The following is a 21345-nucleotide window of genomic DNA, read 5'->3' as shown; positions in this document are numbered from 1 at the left end:
TACAGTATTCAGCATGCACTGGTCCTTTTTCTCTCATCGATGTTATGGAGAGAGCTCAATCTTAAATGTGATTATGTTACTTAATGATCATTGTGGTGTAAATTCAGAAAATAAAGGTCGTTCAAAGATGTCAGTCAGCTTGATTTCACAAAGGCTAATATATCTTCAGGTGATACAGACTGCGGATATTTTGCATATCTCCATTGCTGATTTTAATTTTCTTGCCTGCCAAACCTAAACTCTTGCGCAACAATTTTTTACTCAACGTAAAGCACAAAGCAGCATGCAAAGTGGCTAAATTTGGGGACAGCAAGCCTCACTAATCTCTCAGAATATCACCACTTAATGGAGACAAGCTAATTCTTCTCATTAAATATCACTGTATGTAGTAAAAAAAAGTGATTAGGCTACACACATTGATAGTGTGCTCTTATTTTGTTTTTTGTTTTGTTTTTTTCTGATCAAGACAGGTGTCGGCGCGGATGGTGCAGTGGGTAGCACTGCCGCCGCACAGCAAGGAGGTCCTGGGTACGAATCCCTGTCGGCCGGGGCCTCTCTGTGCGGAGTTTGCATGTTCTCCCCGTGTCTGCGTGGGTTTCCTCCGGGTACTCCGGTTTCCTCCCACAGTCCAAAGACATGCAGGTTAGGCTGATTGGAGAGTCTAAATTGCCCATAGGTATGAGTGTGTGAGTGAATGGTGTGTGTGTGCCCTGCGATGGACTGGCGACGTGTCCAGGGTGTATTCCTGCCTTTCGCCCAATGTATGCTGGGATAGGCTCCAGCCCCCTGCGACCCTGTTCAGGATAATTGGGTAAAGATAATGTATGGATGGATGGATGATCAAGACAGTTCGCTTATCTTTACAAAGACATTAATGGAAATTTTCCATCTGTTACTCCCATCTAGTGGCAGAGAATGAGAATAGGTCTTAAATAAAACTTCCAATGCCACTCTTTATATCCAGTATACAATGTAAAATTTATATTTGTACATGAAAGAAATAAAACATGACTTCAGCTTCTTGTCTGCAACCAACATGAATATCCATGTACCATTATGAACCTTGGTAGATGGCATCCAGAGGAACTCTTTGTCGTTGCTTTATTGTGTGACTCTGAATCAACATGAGTAGGCTTAATTTGAAAGCACTATATAAAAAACAATGTAGGCCTTTCTGGGCTTTATTATTGGCTTTGTTATAGGCTACATTGCATTATCATGCATAATTAATATTATATCACGCATCGGGAATGTTTATTATGCATCATGAACATTTTATCATGCATCAAGAATGTTATTTATGCATCATGAATGTTATATTGGCGTAGCTAGCAGGGGGACATGCAAAGAAAACTTCAGACAGGAGCTCCAAAACTGTCATTCAAACCAAACCAAATGTTCAAACCAAATGTTCAACAGCAACACTGCAATTAGTTTACACTGCAATTAGCAAATCCAATATGAAATATGTATGCAGTGATCATCAGCATGAGTTGCAGGGGCTGTATGAGACATGTTATCCAATTATACATTGAGATGCATGCACTGTAAAATGTTTCCAGATTTGTATGGCAGAAGTCTGTAAAATAGTGAGGCTATGAAATATATATCTGAAATGTAAATAAATGTAGCCTATTATTGATGAAACACAGTAATACATAGCCTAACCATATTACATACCAAATGCCATATTTGTACTGTTATTTAGACACTTCGCTATTTTAAGGTTCTGGCAATTCAGTATGTTACTGTAAAATTATGTTTGTTTTTTAATAGGGCATATACATTACATTACATTACATTATTGGCATTTGGCAGACGCTCTTATCCAGAGCGACGTACAACAAAGTGCATACCCATAACCAGGGATAAGTTCGCTGAAAGACCCTAGAGGGAAGTACAATTTCAACTGCTACCTGTACAACAAAGATAACAAAGATTTTTTTTTTTTTTTTGTGAGAACAGCTTCCTGTCTACACTCCACTGTCTACACTACACTCCATTTTCTGTGCCTTATTGTACAGAAGACCCATCTCATACTATAACTACTTGCATTTAAAAAAAAACGAAATAAGAATAAAAACAGTCTAGTTTACGTGGCACATTGTAATATTACTTTATTGTAGTTTCAGTTTCAAGCGAGATCACCAGGCTATAAATTTACGAAACTGGGACTACCAATAGACTAGAAAAAATAAGGAAGACTCGGTACATTAATTAGCAGAGTTTGCTACGCGCTCATGACATGTAAATAATTTTGTAACTACCAGCTCGCATAACAATTAAACTTTCCGGTAGAAGGCGCGCCCACAGATCAGATAGGCAATGTATGGAGCCAATCACAGAGGCTGATGGGAAAGTGACGATTACAACGGTGAGAGAAGGAGGGACGAGTGTCCTCCATTTTGTGGGTCTGGTAATAGCGACCAAAGCGAGGGAAACTGCGGGCTGAAACTCCTGGAACAGGTAACTTAGCTACAGTTTTATTTATCACATTCATAAACTGTAGAAAAACAGCAACCTTCGTTTTATTAGTCAGTCAGCTAGAGTGTCTGCTTGGCGTCTGTGGTGAAGAGGTGCATCTACAGTTCCTGATGTAATGTTGGATGGCTAGCTATCGCTAGCCCATGTACGCTAACTAGCCATGTATCTTTTGATTTCCATTTAAAAAGCAGTTTGAAATATGTAACGTTATAGAGCTAACAAGCGATTATATCAAACCTGATGTACACGTAAACAACTGACCGTAGCGGCTTGTGTTTTCTACGGTTATGAAAATAGTTAGGCATTTAAAATGAAACCACAGTGACTAACATTCGGCTAAACGAAACTGAAGCGTAGGGCCTTAGCCTAACTGTAACTTAGCCGAACGTTAATGGTGATTATTAACGTAAAGTCAATGTTTGTTTTTGTTTTCGCAGAGCGGGGATTTTGCAAAACACATTTCTTCACAAATTTGCAACATGAGTGGAGTGAATGTGAAGAAATTAAAGGTCAACGAGCTGAAAGAGGAACTTCAGCGGCGAGGCCTAGATACCCGTGGCCTGAAAGCAGATCTTGTCGATAGGTTGCAGGCTGCACTCGAGGCCGAGGCCGAGGCCACAGGGGAGGGGGGCGGTCCACCGGTGGGTCTTGCTGAGGGGTACGGCATCGGTGAGGAAGCTGGAGAAGGCGACGAATATCAGGACGAAGGTAATGTATGGCTACTGTTCTTGAATACCTAGCAAACTCATTGTGCTTGTCGGGGGGATGGCGTGGTTTTTGAATTAACGCGGTGGCGCAGCTGCCCCTCATGATGAAAGAGATTAGAGCGGGATTATGGGGACAGATTTGCTGTTGGAGCTTCATGGTGGCGTGTCCCGCAACGTGATGTGCAGGGATGCTTGCATTCGTAGGTTTAGATGTAACGTTAGCCCTTTGTCTTTGCTGTTTTGGTTGAGTCAGTAATGTGTACTGCTTTGCCGTACCTGATATGAATGCAGCTTAAAGGCACAGTCCTTGATGTTTTGTATTGCTTCTACAAAGAAAGATTTAAGGGTGACTTATTTCAATTCAGATGAAGAGGAGGGTGGTGAAGAGGAGGAAGATGAGGACTACCCCGAGCAGCAGGAAGAGGAGAACGGTGACGGAGGGGACCTGGATGGAGACGAAGCCCCTGAAATGGGTTACGGGGTGAGCAACTACCCTGCTGCTGATGTGGACCAGCCCGAAGTAAAACGGGAGGCTTACGACGAGGACCTGCTGGAGCCAGAGCCCGAACCAGAGCCAGAACCGGAGGCGGAACCAGAACCGGAACCGGAGGCAGAACCGCAAGAGCCTGAAGTGGTAACACCTGAGCAAATGGAAGACAAGCCAGGTAAGTTGAGCATCGTACAGCATGACACACTTTGTTCCAGTTTTTAATTTTCCCTATAACAAGGTCGACTCCAGTGAAATTATACTGCAAAATCTGTCTGTATGTACTTATGTACCAATACACTTCAGGCAAAAGCCCCCCTCCTTTCCATGGTAAATACTCAGATGTTCAATATTCAAATGTTCAATATTCAATATTCCCGGTGTAACCACAATAAGATCCGCACAGCCGTTGGGCCCTTGAGCAAGGCCCTTAACCCTGGGCCCTTAATCCAGGGGAGAATTGTCTCCTGCTTAGTCTAATCAACTGTACGTCGCTCTGGATAAGAGCGTCTGCCAAATGCCAATAATATAATGTAATAATGTAATATAGGGAAGAAGGTATTTGAGGTGGACTTAGGCGTTTACTGAGCAGAAGAATGTTGACCATGGGCTGTCTTTGCAGCTCAACAGTCTTCTTGCATCTAAGCTCTTATGGCCCGGTTGCCTACTGTAAAAGGGTAACCCATAATTTGCTGTGTTCCATTTTGCCTTACATATAGCATTTTTCAGCTAGGGTCCCCTTTAAAATAACCCTGTGTTCTCATTCTGCAGAGCTCGACATAAAAGAGGAGACAAAGGAGGAGGAGGAGGAGGAGGAGCCACAGCAGCAGCAGAACCAGGAAGAGCCACAACCGGCCAATGAGTGGGGAGCGTCTGAAGCTCCGGATGCAGCTGAAGTTAAAGCTGAAGATGACAGACAGGCCTCTTATGGCCGCAAGAGACCCTATGACGAAGGCCGGGGCCATGGGTACTACGAGCACCGCGAGGACAAGAGGTATGGCTTTTATTTGCTTTATACTGCATAAGGAACTGCTCTTGTAACTTGAGGTTGCCAGCTTGAATCCCAGATGTGACACAGCTGTTGTACCTCTGAGCGTTATCTTTGCAAGGTGTATCAATTTACATCTGTGTAAATCGATACGCCTTGTGAAGATAATGGTGTCTTTGCCGCCATTTTGCTGGCTGCTCATGCAACCTGCCCCATCTGCCATCTGCCACAGGTCGCGCTCGCCTCAACCCCCAGCAGAGGAGGAAGAGGAGGATTTTGATGATACTCTGGTGGCCATTGACACATGTGAGTGAAGCCTGTCTGTGTTTGTGTTGGTGTGGGTATGTGTGTACTGCATGCCCCCACTCTGTCTGAGAGAGGAGAACTTGAAGTACACATCTGAGCTATATAAAATGACAGTTTTTAGAGACCTCACTGTTGGCTGGCTTCTTACTGCAGAGGCTGCAGGTTAATTCACTGTACCATAGTTAATCATTTGCCATACAGCCTGCTTAGAAACTTTCACTGCTGTTTTGTGACAGTTGAACAGACGTAGTCCAGAGCCACCCCCGCACCTCCCCCACTTGTCCTTTATTTTATTTCCCTCGTGAGCCATTGGGAAGTGTAGTCCATGTGCACCCTTGTGAATCTTTTTTGGTAAAGGAAAATGGAGCGTCTCCCTCATGCTTTCATTAGCAGACGTGTACGCAGGCATGCGTGGTGTGACTTTTGCACAGTGCCAGCAGAGTAATTGGCTAGTCTACAAATCGAAAAATGCAGGCAGGCACTTGGCTGCCTCAACAATGTAAATGTATTCCGTGTTTTTCAGTCTCCATTGCTATGGTGATGTGAAAATTTTATATCACCCTCCCCATATTAGTGGAGATCGCAGTCAAGCACCTGCCCACCAGCAGAATGCATAGATGTTGTGACACAAGGTTGGCGTAAGGTAGCCACGCATAAGTTCTGGTTGAGGCCAGCTCCCCCTTCACTGTGTTATTTGTGACAAAAAAAAAAAAAAGGTGTTTTCACCAACCCATTGTTATTGTGACTGTAGTTTGTGTGTATGATTATATGTGCTTGTTTCCACAGATAATTGTGACCTGCACTTCAAGGTGTCCCGTGACAGGTACAGCGGGTACCCGCTCACCATCGAGGGCTTCGCCTACCTGTGGTCCGGAGCCCGGGCGTCCTACGGCGTCAGCAAGGGCCGCGTCTTCTACGAGATCAAGGTACTCCAGCCGGGACGGCGCACGCATTTACTGCCTTCTGCTCTGTAATCTTTACCAAGTGTCAGTGTAATGAAGAAAGCCTTTTTAAGCATTGGAAATACTCATCCTGGTCTATGTACTACCAGCAGGTTGCACTAGAACAGTGGTCACCAGCCCTGTAGGTTTTTATTGCAGCCCTTATTTGGCACGCCTGAATCTACTAATTAGCAGCTTAACAGGATCTTTCGCTGTTGAATGAGGTGTGCTTTGCTGTGGTTGGTGTGAAAACCAACAGGACAGTAAATCTCCAGGAACAGGGTTGGTGATCCCTGCACTAGGATCTAGGAATAGACTTGGTTCAAAAAGGGCCAGTTTCGCAGACAAATATTAAGCTTTACCTCCACTAAATTCAGTTTTGTATAGAGAATCTCACTTAAAACTGGAATTTAGTCTTAGACTAGGCTTAATCTGCATCTGTGAAACTGCCCCCATGTGACTGAATCATCACGTTATGTTTGCACCCACAGTAGAATTTGACATTATTGATGATTCAGTGTTTTAGAGATGCAAGGCTTTTGCACTGTGCCAGCAAAGTAATTGGTTAGACTACAAATCGAAATTGCAGGCAGGCAGGCACTTGGCTGCGTCAGCAATTTAAATGTGATCAGCGTTTTTCAATGTTTGTTTCCATGATGGTGAAAATGTAATATCCCTTCCCCCCCAGATTAATGAAGAGATCTCAGTCAAGCACCTGCCCACCAGTGAGCCTGACCCTCATGTGGTGCGAGTGGGCTGGTCCCTGGACTCCTGCAACACACAGCTGGGTAAGACCAAACTCGCACACTGTTGAAACGGGCATAAATAAGTGTATCCTACTCTGACCTGCAGCCTGCAGTGTTCTGGAAGCTTCTGCACTCTAAAATGTGATTTTCAATTCTTGACATTCTCAACAGTGAAAGACTGTTGTTGGACGAAATTTGCCGTACAGAATAGCAAATTGAATTGTCACTGGTATTGTAATTGTTTGCAACGATCACAAGTTGTGAAAGGCAGTTTGCAGAGATTGCAAATTAAACCAACTGTCATTTGCATGTGATTATCGCTACCTAGCTAAGCAGGAATATGGCTCCTGCGTATTTGCAGAGAAGCACACACATTGCATTACGGTTAGCCCTGAATAACTGAAGAAGCATTTAGGATACGTGGCTGGTCAGTGTCATTACTAATACTCTTTCCTGTTCCAGGTGAGGAGCTTTTCTCCTATGGGTATGGAGGAACAGGGAAGAAATCCACAAACTGCAAATTTGAGGATTTTGGGGAGAAGTTTGGGGAGAACGACGTCCTGGGCTGTTACTTGGTAAGCGATGGTTTGCCCCCAAGCCCACCGCCCTCTCGTACCTGCTCTGCTTCTGTTGGCATGTTAAAGCCCGTCTGTGTGCATTACAAAATCCTGGTTCCTTTAAGAGTACCCATTCGCTCCCCACTGGACAACCAAGATTTAAAAAAGGAAAAAATGTTTGAAAATGAAAAATAAAAACAAGAATATATATGGGACTTCACAAAACGAAAACAAAAAAATCAAATACTATTAGATCTAATGTGTCTATAACCAGCTACTATCAATTGTACAAAGTAAAAATTGTGATCCTATTTTATGAAATAAGGCACATGTTGTCAATTGATTTGTTTATGATTAGAAAAAACTGGTTATTTGCACTTTATTGTATGTTGCTCCGGATAAGGCGTCTGCTAAAGGACCGGACATCCAGTAGAAGTTGGCTCTGACGTTCGTTTGTGATGTGTCCCTCAGGACTTTGAGAGCAGCGAGGACGTGGAGATGGCCTTCTCCAAGAACGGGAAGTGGCTGGGCCCGTGCTACCTCCTGAAGCGGGAGGAGCTGGCCGGACGGCCCCTCTTCCCCCACGTGCTAGTCAAGAACTGCGCCATCGAGTTCAACTTCGGCCAGAAAGAGGAGCCCTTCTGCCCCCCTGCCGAGGGCTACAGCTTCATCCAGGACGTCGCCCTGGAGGACCGGGTCAGGGGTACCGTGGGACCCGCCACCAAAGGCGACTGTGAGGTGAGTGCCTTCCTTCCGCACCACCTATGCAAGATTTTATTTATTTTTTTAAAGGAAGAAAAAAAAAAAAAAAAAAAGGAAAAAGTTGACCAATGGTGTATATGAATAAAGAGAACTGAGGAATTTATTATTACTGTTTGATTTGGCTATTGCAGTCTGATTAGATGGGCGGGTAAACTTTACCCTTTGGCGCTTCTAGGTACTAATCCTAGCAGTTGTCGTGCTAAAAGCCACAGAATATGAGTTTCATTTTTTGCCTCTTCAGATCCTCATGATGGTCGGCCTGCCAGGCGCTGGGAAGACCACCTGGGCCATGAAGCACGCGGTGGAGAACCCCGAGAAGAAGTACAACATCCTGGGCACCAACGCCATCATGGAGAAGATGAAGGTGAGAGATCAGAGGGTGACTGTGGTCACCATGGCTGTGCAAACAGACCAGCCAGATGCAGGTCACCTGCTTCATTAGAAATGTTTTAATCCTTATACATGAGAAATTCCTGCTCGTTTCTCACAGCATCCAAGTAGAACGTTTTCACCAACATCCAGAATGGATCTAAAGCCTATAGCCTAGTAGCAACTGTGGTTTACTGAGACCTGGAAAGTTGGTGGTTCAAGCCCCAGTGTACCCACAATAAGATCAGTGCAGCTGTTGAGCCCTTGAGCAAGGCCCTTAACCCCTCATTGTTCCAGGAGGGATTGCCCTCTGCTTAGTCTAATCAACTGTAAATCACTGGAGATAACTAATGTATCTGCAGTTGATTTTCTGGTTTTGACCAGCATCTCTTCATAAACGTACTTGACCCGGTGGTCTGAATCCAGCGCGAGACTCAAAATGGCCTCCTCCCTCCCCCAGGTGATGGGCCTGCGTCGGCAGCGGAACTACGCGGGCCGCTGGGACGTTCTGATCCAGCAGGCCACGCAGTGCCTGAACCGACTGATCCAGATCGCAGCCCGCAAGAAGCGCAACTACATCCTGGACCAGGTACTGCCCCCTCCCTACCTCCCTTTACATGCACACCCCCCCCCTCCCCCTGCCCCCCGCCCACAGCTGTTAACCGATACACACACCCAGCATTGCACTCTGAAACTGTCTCTCTAGTGTAGAAGCATTGATCAGCCTCTGTTAATTCCTGCTTGAACTTGCTACGCCTATGTTCTTTGTCCTGAACATGTTGTTGCTGTCATGTATTGAAAGGATAAGCCATTAATTCTGTTTTGTTCAAGTGACAGAGGGAGATGTATAAAAACCGTACCTGTTCTCATGCCTCAATATCTTTTGATTTCTTTATTGTATGTCTTGTTGAAAGAGCTCTCTGTACACTGTACAAATAGTCCCATGTGAATAGTAAGATGTTGAAAAACAAGTAAACACTGCCTGGTGAGTAAGAAAAACACCTTTGTTGCTACGTTAATGGTAAAAATAAAGTGAAATTCATAGTCATTGATATAAAATGGTAACAGTATTTATCCATGTAGCATATGGAACTTTTGAATGTTTTATTTTAAAATAATAACATCCAAGGTAAGTAAAAAAAACTAATGAAACAGTTTTGACTTTCCAGAGCCTTGTTCTCCAAGTTTCTAAAGGTAGGTACGGTCTTGCGGCGTCCCACGGTTTGCCTTGGAGAACGTGAGTATTCCCAGGTAGGTAGTCAATGTTTGTCGATGTCGGCAGTACAGATGCTCGTATGAAGAGCAGGTAGGTACCGGTAAGTAACGGGACCCTGTCAGGACTTGTATGCACATTTAAGTAAATATAAAGTGTGCTTTACCTTTTACGATAAGTTGGTCATCAGTATTGCCTAGTTGGTTTAGGTAGCTCTGACGTATTGGCTCCGAAGGGCAGTAACTAAAGTGCTAAGAATCTCTACAGACCTTTATAAATCATCTTCGGCAGATATAGTGCAACACTCGTAATATATGGCTCCAGCATATGCAGATGGACGCGTATGAATTGTTCTCATGTTCATATTCAATGTTCAGGGTAGTCGCTAATCTTCAGAGCTTGGAGATGCGCAAATGCTTTCGCCTTGAATGCGCCTTGAGGTTTAACTGCACATTGGACTTTAGTGGAACCGATTCCCGGGAAGATTTCGTAGTTATTGTGTCAAGACTTTTGTCAACAACGAATCCTTACGAATTAGACAGAAAATACGAAGTGCATTGCATTGCATGAATGCTTTTGCATGCAATTCATAAGGAGAAAGGAGCAGGGCAGGAATAGGCAGCTCGACTGTTAGTGGTTTTTCGGGTCCCCTTAACATGAAATATTTTCCCCGGCAAAGGGCACCAGAGGGAGCTGCTGCGATCCAGCCAATGACGGTAGGTTTGTGAGGTTGTGAGAGACAACCATTGGTAGTTCCAGTAAATATAGACCAATGACAACCCAAGAAAAACTCTCTCACTTTCATCGTTGCAGGATTCCAATTTCCCTCCTACGGAGCGCAAAGCTGTAACAAAAGCAAACAATAATGAACAGCTTCTACTTCTTTCTTGTCACCATTGCTAGACAAATGTATATGGATCAGCCCAGAGACGAAAAATGCGTCCTTTTGAAGGTTTTCAACGCAAGGCTATTGTAATTTGTCCCACGGACGAGGACTTAAAAGAGCGAACGTTAAAGCGAACTGATGAGGAAGGGAAGGATGTGCCCGATCATGCTGTGTTAGAAATGAAAGGTAGGAACTCCATGGAAAAACCAACCCCAAAAACAACAAACAAGATCTGCTTTTACTATGTATGTTTTATTTTATTTTATTTTTTTATTTTATTTATTTAATCGAACTTGGAAGACCCCCCCTCCCCTCCCCCACCCTCCTTCCCCTCAGTTTAGCCTTTTTTTACTTAAGACCTGCCCCCCCTCCCCCTTTTCCCCTTGTCCGTCTGTTTTTAAGTTTATGTTCATCTGTTATTTGTACCTCATATTCGACCCCCCCCCCCATCTCCCCCCACTGCTTCACTTCCTGCTTTACCACTGCAAAATGAGGATTTAGATCATAGGTTTTATTTTTACTTTATAAATAATCACAAGCAACAGGATTGTATTGTTTCTGTCCTGAATTGGACTTGTGTACCAATACCACTTGTCTACTGGCAATGGTTTATCCTTGAGAAATTTGTATTCTGTAATCTGTAATCTGACATTGGAACGTTGGTCAACTTTCTGAACTATATTACTTGGACAGTTTTGATTTGGGTTTGGAGAAAATAGGTCATTATCACAGTGCGCTGTCAGAGAAAATGCTTGATTTGCAGTGACTTTTTCTTTCTTTCCCCCGTCTCGCCTCCTACTCACACCTCTACTCTCTGCCGATCTTTATTTTCTCGGTTTCCTAACCTGGAGCAAATTTTCCCTCGGTGACCCTCGAGGCAGTGTTTGCTCCAGACCCTGTTAAGCCTCACAATCATGCTCTGTACATCTCTCCTCAACATTCCCCCTTCCCTTTCTTTCTCTTTTTATTTTTTTCTTTCCGTCATCCCTGCCCGACGGTAACGGTGTTTCTCTTTGTCTCCCGGCGGCTCTGCTCGTCTCGGTTGCGATCCCCCGCCTCCGCTCCTCCGTAGCCAACTTTGTGCTGCCAGAGGCCGGCGAGTTTCTGGACGACGTGAGCTTCGTGGAGGTTCAGCGCGAGGAAGCCGACAAGCTGATCAAGCAGTACAACGAAGAGGGCCGCAAGGCCGGCCCCCCTCCCGACAAGCGCTTCGACAACCGGCCGGGCGCTTTCCGCGGCCGCGGCGGCGGGGGAGGCTTCCAGCGCTACGACAACCGGGGCGGCCCCCAGGGAGGCCGCGGCGGATACCAGAACCGTGGCGGCGGAGGAGGAGGCGGCGGCTTCCGAGGGGGTGAGGGGCCTACATTACAATTACAATTACGTTTACAAATACATTTACATTTACAAATACATTTACAATTTCTTAACATGTAATTACATTACAATTACATTGTTTGCAGATGCTGTTATCAAGAGCTACGTACAATAAAGTGCAAATCATAACGAGGGACAAGTGCGCTGAACTGCTGTTCCAAGCGCTACAGTGATCACAAAGATTAAACACTTTAACCCTTGTCCAGTGTGCTCTGGTACCACCTTGCACTCGTTTTGGTGAAGTTGCTAACTAGCGGTGTCCCCCCTCTTGCTCTCTCTCTCTCGTTGCAGGGTACAACCGTGGCGGCTACAACCAGAACCGCTGGGGGGGCAACCACCGGGACGGCAACTCAGGGGGCCGTGGCGGATACAACCGCAACCAGCAGTCCGGAGGGAGCTACAACCACAACCGCCCGGCCCCGTACAACAAGGGAGGCAGCGGGGGAGGAGGGTACAGCCAGACGCAGGTTAGCATGTTCTCCACGCTCTCCAGAGAGTGGCTTATATTAGCCTTCCCTAATGCCCTGGCTTATAACGCGCTGTCTGTTTTGTAGCCCCAGACTTACAGCCCGGGCTACAATCAAGGCTACAACCAGGGCAACTACAACCAGGGATACAACTATGCCAACTACGGGCAGTACCCAGGGTATAGCCAGAGCTACAGCCAAACCCCAGCTACCACTGGACAGACGTACAGCCAGCAGCAGAACTACAACCAGCAGTACCAGCAGGTGAGAACTTGCACTTTCCCTGAGTGGGAGTTTCCATCCCTTACCCTTTAGCCCTTTAATGTGTGATTACAATGTTGATAGCTGAACTTTGTAATGTTGATGTAATGATTACTGTTGAACGATTTGAAATGAACATTCCATTTAGTTCGCCACCAACGCCTTTTTAATACAAAAAAGACTTGGGTCTAAAAATGCCAGCTAGTGGATTTATTGCTTATCTGTGATTTATTTTTCAAGGTAAGAATAAATATTACATTGATTGAAGTGTATTATAACAGCCAAACAACTTTTGTTTCGGGGTTTCCCCCATCAGCAGCCATTTCTATTCACCGCGCATTACCTTTTCAAACTGCTGGCTAACGTTAGCAAACAGAAACAGAAAAAAGGTGGAATATGTTGGCTGAAGTTTGCTGTCTTGAACACTTGTCGGGTAATTGAAAGCAATGGCGTTCTAGAACACTGACTTGGAAAAGAAGGTTCTAGAAAGAACCTTTGAAAGAAAGACAAAAAGTGACGCCTGCCTCTCTCTGCAGTATGCACAGCAGTGGCAGCAGTATTACCAGAACCAGAGCCAGTGGAACCAGTACTACGGGCAGTATGGGAACTACGGCAGCTACTCTGGCCAGGGCACGCAGGGGACGCAGGGCTCCCAGGGCACGCAGTAGTGCCCCACCCCCCACCCTCCCGACGACGCATGGTGGACAGACCGCATCCCTTCAAGCAACTTCCCCTCTGTCCTGTGACCCCAGCCCCCCTCCATCTCCCCCTGATTCATGTAGTCCCCCACCCCCCTGTCAAGATTGTCTAGCTTTTTTTTTTTTCTTTGCCTTAAAGCTTCCAGCATTTCTGTTCATGCTGCCGACGGTGTGTATTTTAGCTACGCTAGGTCCTGCATTCAAATGGTAGAAACATGCAGCTTGCTTCTAGCCTGTTTAACATGGGGAAACATGCCCTCGATTGGGCTCCAGCATCTTGTGACATTGTAGGAGCCGATTCCTGCAGTACATGCCTGTTGTAGAGGAAGTGTTTCATAGTTTAATTAATTTGGCTAGGACTTGCACGTGTAATCTTTCAGCAACTTTCTTTTTTTCTTTCTTTTTTTTAAGGGGGATGGAGGCATTTGTTGACCGATCCTTTTGTTTTAAGCATTTCCCCTTTTCAGTTAATTTTAGGGGTTAGTCAGTAGATCAAAGAAATGCAGGTTTTTAAAAACATACCTACTAATACAGGTTTTCGCCCAGGTCGTTTGAAATCTGTCTTGCATCTTCATGGGTTTTGATTTGATAGTCAAACTTTAGGTTAATTTGAAATGGGAGTCTGAGAAGACTAACATTTTAGTTAGTACTTTTTGTGTAACTTATCAACTTATTTTGTGATTAAGGCAAATTTGAAGCCATCAAAACATTTTTACTATTGTTTTGCTTTTCCTTTTATAATGTACCATTTTAAAGCTGTTAATAATTCAGTCAGATGCGTATATATCTCCCTTTTCCCTCCAGATTGTTTTGCAAGTTTTGTGGTCATTAACAGGTTTCGTGTGTTGTGTAAACTTTTTTATACCATGTCTGTAAAACTGTATCTGCACGTGGTTCTGTGTTTAATCAAAATCCAGACACTTTTGTATTTGAGAATATATTCGGATGACTCCAAGTCTGTCTTGCGTTTTTCTTCATTGAATCAAATGGTGTTCCACTTTAGTTGCTAGCAATAAGGTGCAAGTACATTACTTTAATCCCTTTCAAAGAGCGTGGATCTGTTCGCTAATTCTACACCATGAGTTGATAATATTGGTGCATTCACATTTTATTATTCAAAATCACTTGTACCCCATGACTAATATTAATTCCCGGGTGCACAACTCCGGTCTTGGAGGGCTGGTTTTTGTCAAATTGTCTTTATTTTTCTGACCGCTCTATAAATTACGTTGGTTCACTCCTGTATTTGAGCACAGTACAATCTTTAGGATACACTAGCAGTCTGTAGCTGGTCCATATACAAAGGTCTGCTCAAGACATTATTTAGCTAATTCAATAATTAACAGCAGAAGTGGGCACAAAATCCTGACGCGGATTGCTCTTGCTTGCACCCCTGTATTAACTGTACGCACGAGTGTGTTGCTTGCTACGTTATTTAAATAAATGGTCCTTACTACTTCATTTCAAAATTCCAACTAGAATTTAGGCTCGCATGAACTAAGCAAGTATACGCCATTTGACCAGCACATCGCACTGGTGACTCAAACTATAGTGCAGTCCTACGTACTAATATTCTCTTTCTGGACATCCATGTGACGCATATAAGGGACCATATATAAACCTTCCTTGACGTAAATGCCAGCAGCGAGCTACATTAACTCACTATGGGTATGCAACTGCATATAAGCTACGTCCGTTGAACACCTGGCTGTAGAAACCCATAGACTATAAAAATAGTAGAAACCTCACCTATATTGGAAGGCAAGTTGCAGGTCAGTTTAACCCGTTTAACAGGTCACACAACGTTAGCATAGTTCTCATCAATTCATTGGCTATCCATTGCTCATGCCTAGGTGCGCATCGACTACATCTTGAATTGGAATTGAAGCAGGAAATGTCACATTTGTTTTGGGAGACAAGTGTAGTTTGAGCACAACAAGCCAGGCTCATGTTTATAGCTAGTTATTTAGTTAGCTACGTTATTTACGGTGATCGCTGGCTATGTAGCTTGCCTGTTCGGTTCATTCATGGCAAGAGATTCAAAAACGGTGTCTGCTCTGAAGAATCTTGGGTGAGCAATAACTTTAGCATTTGACTCGAGGACCCTATTATATAGGCTATTGGCCAAACTGGGGGACGTGTACCCACAACCTTAGAGGCTAACGGAGGCACAGTCTATATTTCACACTTATTCTAGCGAAGTGAGCGCCGTTACCCATTGAAATGAACATCCGGTAAAAATAAACATAATAAGTTATCTAACTGGAAAACTATTTATAGCCTAAGTTTATCTAACCCGATATATCGCCAGGTTATCATATTATGGTTCGATACATATTGTCATGTGTCATATAACAGCATCTGATCAAATAGCGATTGTAATATTAGCTAGGTGATGTGTTCGCCATTTATTCTTAAATGTCACATATTGTCTTTCTCCCAATGATGAAGACTCGGTTTTGATTTGTTGGGACTAAAAATTTATTTATTTTACAGCCAACATTGGTTCATACAGCAAACGTTAGATGGAGTTGGTTAAGTAGCAATAGCACACATTTAAACTGCTGGCAAACTGGAATTAAAATGTAGACGTGTCGGTGTAATCTAGTGTTAAATTTTGTCTTTGTATTCACTTATAGACTAACCCTGCAGGATATGCATTGTTTGTCTTCTGTGTTGTTCTCTCCATTAGGTACCCTGGCAACGCTTGCTTGAAGCAATGTAGCTGCGAAGAACTTCCCTGCCAAGTTCTGTCCTGGCTGGTATCTGAGCTAAGGACAACATGTCCAGAGGTACAGGGAGTCAACGAACAAGGTAACAGCGCCCCACAACTATAGACACGATCATATAGCCACTTGCTCTTCTAACAACGTTTCAATGCATAAATGGTGTATGCAAAGAGGTCTGATGGTGTTCCCTCTCTTTCTATCTGCATCTTATTAGTCAGGGGTGCTGGAAAGGTGGTGGGGGGGATTCAATGAAGAGAAACTCAACGCACACTTGTTTTTAACTTAAGCTAGTTTCTCAGTTTAGTGCTGGTAATTCCGTGCCATAACTTAAATGCTAGATTTTTTAACTGATGGCATTCTTCATCACAGCCTTATTGCATTTTCAGGACATGCATCAAACCGTAATGTTTCAGAAATGAAGAGACAAAACTTTCCTGCTGAATACAACACCGAGTAACTGGTGGCTCAAGAGATTTTTCTAGAAGTGTGTCTCCTTTTTCAGGTCCCACAGTGAGTGCCGTACTGGTGGGTGAGCTGAGGATGATTCTCAGAGACCTGCACTGTCCCTACGCTGCCCTGGCAACAGAGACGCTATCCCCTGCGCTCCTCAACACAGCCACTGGTGAGAGCAGGAAAACTCTCCGGGTTAGGAGGCAGCACACATGGGTGAGGGCTGGTGGCGTGTCTGATTGCACTGCTGTGTCATGTGCGCAGAGTTCCTGGTGACTGAACTGCAGGCGGTGAGGATGCTACGGCGCAAGCAGAGCCACCCTGAGGACCCAGCAAGCGACGGCAATGCCGAGAAGGAACAGAGAGAGGTAGAGGTGGAGGAGCTGGAGGAAGAAGAAGAAGAAATAGGAGTATGGGATAAAAAAAAACAACGAGAAGTGCGAGAGGAGTCCGAGCAGCTCTTTCAGTCCCTGGGTCTGGAACCTTCCGCTCGGCTGAGAGACGCGTATACTGAGGTGAGGGTAACAGCGGCTGTGAATGCTGCCAGATGCCCTCACAAACACACACACATAAACACGCTGCACCCCATAACTGCCCCAGGGGCGCTGTACTGTGACTGACCCTGTTCTCTGACCTTCCTGATGATATAAATGGTAAATGGCAGGCATTTATATAGCACCTTTATCCAAAGCGCTGTACAATTGATGCTTCTCCATTCACCCATTCATACACACACTCACACCGACGGCGATTGGCTGCCATGCAAGGCCCCGACCAGCTCGTCAGGAGCATTTGGGGGGTTAGGTGTCTTGCTCAGGGACACTTCAACACAGCCCGGGCGGGGGGATCGAACCGGCAACCCTCCGACTGCCAGACGACTGCTCTTACTGCCTGAGCCATGTCGCCCCTTATCATGCATGCTTGGCATGTAGGGGCACTATAAATGTAGGGCGAAGGTGGAAAATTTGTGTTATGTATCTAGGAGAGCTATGCAGAAAAACACATTTCCGGTTACCGTGTGCATACACCCAAACCAAACATGAAAAGAAGAAGTAGCTGTGAAATTGAAACCATTGTGTTGATTTGAGTGGGTGTTGTAAGCTGTGACACTAGAGGGCACTGTGGTAATTGAGTGCTCTTTGTGCGTTGTGCCAGGTGGAGTCGCGCGTCACTTCTCTGCCCAAGGGCACCATGCCTGAGCCTCTCCTGAAGACGGCCCTGAATTCGGACCAGTGGGTACGGCGAATGCGAGAGGATACTTATATTTTTGTTAAAATATTTCACTACTGAGGCTTTTTCATTATTGAGAGAATGTGCATTGCTGTAGCAAATTTATTTTTAAGGTTACTTTCACTTCCCTCCCTCCCCCCCCCCCTTCTCTCTCAGCGGCTCCTCCACCAGATCAACCAGGCGCTCTCCCAGGACTACGAGTGTCGACGAAACATGATGACCAAGCGCTTCCAGGTCACCTTGGAGTCCTTCACCTGGGGTGAAAAGGGAGCTGTACGTGTCCTCATATCTCACACCGTCAGTGCTTCTGCCTCTAGGCAGACGCGGGTGAAATACCAAATTGTTTTGGGTTCAAATACTTCTACGCTTTACTAAGCTTGTCTGGTGTATTGGAACAGATCACCGTTTGAAACCAAAATCTATTTGAATCCCAACTGCGTATTTGACCCAGGTCTGCTCTTGGTGTCCTTCAGATGTAGTCAGTTCTGGAAATTAACTGGAATTAATAGAATCCTCATAGAACACTGCACAAAGTCTGTCTTAACCTGTGCTTTAGTCCTGTAATAAAACTTAAAATCTTATTTTTTGTCTTTCAAGACAATATGTGAGTCATATTATCATCAATAGTAAGTCGCGACAGCCAATTTCACATAAATCGACTTTTATGTAAAAATTTTCATTTTTTCAGATTATGAAAGACAATATTTTGGTTTTCATAATCTGCATGTCTTAATGCCAAATTAGTAAAAATATAGTTTTTAAGCTTTTAAATGCAAGATGTCAAAGTGAAAGTAACAATGGAGTTGTGCACTATTTGCTGTCTAGCCAGCTTGTCACCGTTCACCAGTCACAACCACATCAGCTGCGTTCGTGGCTACATGTTAATGTATTTGCATTGATGGTCTGTATGTCTTAATGTCAAAAGTTAAAGGTTCATAAAAAATATAGTTTTAAAGGCGCAGTGATTAACACAGTTCTCTGTGCTATACAGGAGCGTAGCGCAGTGCTTTCCACCGTGCCGCTCCTGTGCCCTGAGGCCCTCGGCTCCGGTGTGTCTCTCTCCCTCCTGCTGGCCGCCAGAGAGGACCAGTCCCGCATCCTCCCGGTCAGAGCCGGGCCCAGCACAGCAGTCCACAAGGTGTGTGTGTGTGTGTGTGTGTGTGTGTGTGTGTGTGTGTGTGTGTGTGTGTGTGTCTGTCTGTGTGCGTGTGTGTGTGTCTATATGTGTGTGTGTGTGTGTGTGTGTGTGTGTGTGTCTATATGTGTGTGTGTGTGTGTGTCTGTCTGTCTGTGTGCGTGTGTGCATGTCTATATGTGTGTGTGTGTGTGTGTGTGTGTGTCTGTGTGTGTGTCTGTCTGTCTGTCTGTCTGTCTGTCTGTCTGTCTGTCTGTCTATGTGCCCATTTGTCTGTCTGTCTGTCTGTCTGTCTGTCTGTCTGTCTGTTTGTCTATGAGCCTGTTTGTGTGTCTGTGTGTGCGTGTCTTCTCCTCAAGCCGTGCAACAGTGGTGCTGCACCACCTTGTGAATTTTCAAAACCACCTTTCAGCCTATGAAACAAACAGCATCTGTTGCAGTGTCATTTGAACTCATGACCGATACCTCAGCACCACTAATAAAATTCCTGGGGAGAACACATACAGGGTTATATTTTACATACAGGCTGTCAACAGAGGTGGAAAATCCAGGTTCACAAAGTAAAAGCCCTCCCTGGTATTTTGTTCAAATCACCTGGATTTGCTAATTATCACAATTCTTCAGCCTGCAGGTAGAACTAATTTATGAACTGACTTCCTGGAATAGGGAACCGGTGTGATAATGCTCTTAGTGCTGTGGTGTACTTGTCTCCACGCCTTGCTAGACAGCTGTGCTGTTTCTCATGTGACTTCAGGCTCTTGAGCACCACTGTTGAACTTCTCTGTGACTCTCTCTCCTCTGCAGATTCTAATGGGGAACGTCCCGGACAGAGGGGGGCGGCCGGGAGAAATCGAGCCCCCCATGCCCACCTGGCAGCGCCGCAGGGACGGGGGAGGAAGAGGAGGAGGAAGAGGAGGCGGTGACGGTGCCGGCCACCAGCGATGGGGCAATAAGAAGCAGAAGAAGAAGAAGAAGAAGAAAGATGGAATGAGGGAGGACAGGAACGAGTCCGCAGAAGGCGGACAGATCAGCGGCGAGAGGGAAAAGGAGGAGTAAAAGAGAGGGAGGAGAGAAAGAGGGAGGGGCAGCTTAATCATGCTGCGGGCTGTGTAGAAGTTACCTTCAGGGTAGGCATGGAGACTCTAGATTTGAAGTCATAGATGAACACCGAACATTTAAAAAATCGGGGGAAAAACATACCTTTATGCACTTTTAGGTTTTCTCTGAAGTCTAGATCCAGCTATGAGTTTCTTAAATTAGCCAAATAGGTCTGCGTTGCTCTGTTTAAACATCACTAATGCCCCAGGCTTGGTTTACTTGCTTTGTTCAGGGGATCTTTGGTCTGCGCTGCATCTTTACTACAATTGATTCCGCTTTAATTTAGTGAACCAAATCAAAATATAAACTATGTTTGCAATGAAGGCACCCATTGATTAAAATGATCTGATGAGAAGTCAATGATTAGGACAGTTAATTCCTCCATTGTGGTTAGTAATTGCAACTTCCAAATATGGTGCTTTTCTCCCCTTTAATCATGTAAAGCATTGGGGTTAAGCATCTTGGCAACTTTACATCTTTTTATATTCTTTGCTGAAATGGTGTGTACCCGACAGCTAAATGTACTGTAAGGACTCTGAGATACTTCACATGAAATCGGCCCATGAGATATGCTCAAGTTTATTGGTTAGTAGGCTTGGATGGTTTGCAGTTTCATTAATATAAATTTGAACATCTGGCAACAAACCATCCCTTTATTTTCAGAAAATGACAAACAAATTGCATAACCTGTCTTTAAGAAAACATGTCGAGTGAACAGTGAACAGGGATTTTGAGTTTTGTGAATAATTTACGCAAGAGGCTCTCTCCCCCTCTATAAAAGTGTGAGTGTATCTAAGTATCTTTTTTGTTATATTCAAAGGTGAAGTATTTAAAAACACCAGAGTCCTCAATCTAGGCCTATTTTTTAGTTTAAAAAATTTATGAGTTCTGTATTTCTATTGATAGTAGTTGTACTGCGGCTGTTGGAGAAGTCGCAGGAAGCCATTGAGGCCTATTTGAATAAAGATGTGCGAGGTTGCAGTGCAGTCTCGGTCTGCTTTTGTGCTGGATGAGTGTGCAAGGTAAATTGGGTCAGAGACGCAATGTTCTGGCACTCTGTGTACGCCACAATAAAGCTTGTTACCACTGTTAAGTAGACATGTACACCAGCTTGTTAATGCAAATATCTAATCAGCCAATCATGTGGCAGCAACTCCACGCATTAAAAGCTTGCAGACATGGTCAAGAGGTTCAATTGTTGTTCAGACCAAACATTAGAATAGGGAAGAAATGTGATCTAAGTTACTTTGAGTGTGGAATGATTTTTGGTACCTAATAAAGTGGTCACTGGGTGTATATACAATGGCTTGTTTGGCCCTGATGACCAGTGATATGTGTTGTGCAAACATTTGTAACTGTGTTAGGAATGAAAATACCAGGCCAGAATGCTCATTTGTATTCCTAAACACAGGGGTCTTCAGCTGTTTTCCCTCAAGCTCTCAGACAGAAATGGAGAA

At 44.5% G+C, this 21345-nt stretch overlaps 2 protein-coding genes across 2 annotated transcripts; both read left to right on the top strand.

Annotated features, from left to right (window-relative positions):
• Window positions 1-2334: 2334 nt before the first annotated feature.
• Window positions 2335-14201, top strand: hnrnpul1l (heterogeneous nuclear ribonucleoprotein U-like 1 like). The gene is made up of 16 exons (XM_061248469.1): window positions 2335-2466; window positions 2922-3192; window positions 3557-3856; window positions 4450-4672; window positions 4899-4972; window positions 5759-5898; window positions 6602-6701; window positions 7122-7234; window positions 7688-7954; window positions 8220-8342; window positions 8808-8936; window positions 10464-10632; window positions 11519-11797; window positions 12112-12287; window positions 12375-12551; window positions 13085-14201. The coding sequence occupies exons 2-16, from the start codon at window positions 2964-2966 to the stop codon at window positions 13214-13216; spliced, it is 2631 nt and encodes an 876-aa protein (XP_061104453.1). The 5' UTR covers window positions 2335-2466; window positions 2922-2963; the 3' UTR covers window positions 13217-14201.
• An 883-nt stretch (window positions 14202-15084) lies between these two features.
• On the top strand, window positions 15085-20869 carry im:7138535 (uncharacterized protein LOC797998 homolog). The gene is made up of 8 exons (XM_061247644.1): window positions 15085-15317; window positions 15939-16060; window positions 16478-16597; window positions 16690-16940; window positions 17581-17661; window positions 17812-17928; window positions 18647-18793; window positions 19595-20869. The coding sequence occupies exons 1-8, from the start codon at window positions 15274-15276 to the stop codon at window positions 19844-19846; spliced, it is 1134 nt and encodes a 377-aa protein (XP_061103628.1). The 5' UTR covers window positions 15085-15273; the 3' UTR covers window positions 19847-20869.
• Window positions 20870-21345: the final 476 nt, after the last annotated feature.

Source organism: Conger conger, chromosome 7 (genome assembly GCF_963514075.1).
Source record: "Conger conger chromosome 7, fConCon1.1, whole genome shotgun sequence".
Lineage (NCBI taxonomy): Eukaryota > Metazoa > Chordata > Actinopteri > Anguilliformes > Congridae > Conger > Conger conger.
Note: the sequence above shows the minus strand (reverse complement) of the source record. Positions and strands in the feature narration are given on the sequence as shown.

Bases quoted from the DNA above. Each gene is read 5' to 3' on its own strand.
- hnrnpul1l (XM_061248469.1), top strand. From the start codon at position 2,964: ATGAGTGGAGTGAATGTGAAGAAATTAAAGGTCAACGAGCTGAAAGAG. The intron at 7,235-7,687 runs GTAAGCGATGGT...TGTGTCCCTCAG, and splicing joins ACGTCCTGGGCTGTTACTTG to GACTTTGAGAGCAGCGAGGA. The intron at 8,343-8,807 runs GTGAGAGATCAG...TCCCTCCCCCAG, and splicing joins CCATCATGGAGAAGATGAAG to GTGATGGGCCTGCGTCGGCA.
- im:7138535 (XM_061247644.1), top strand. From the start codon at position 15,274: ATGGCAAGAGATTCAAAAACGGTGTCTGCTCTGAAGAATCTTGG. The intron at 15,318-15,938 runs GTGAGCAATAAC...TCTCTCCATTAG, and splicing joins TCTGCTCTGAAGAATCTTGG to GTACCCTGGCAACGCTTGCT. The intron at 16,598-16,689 runs GTGAGAGCAGGA...TCATGTGCGCAG, and splicing joins GCTCCTCAACACAGCCACTG to AGTTCCTGGTGACTGAACTG.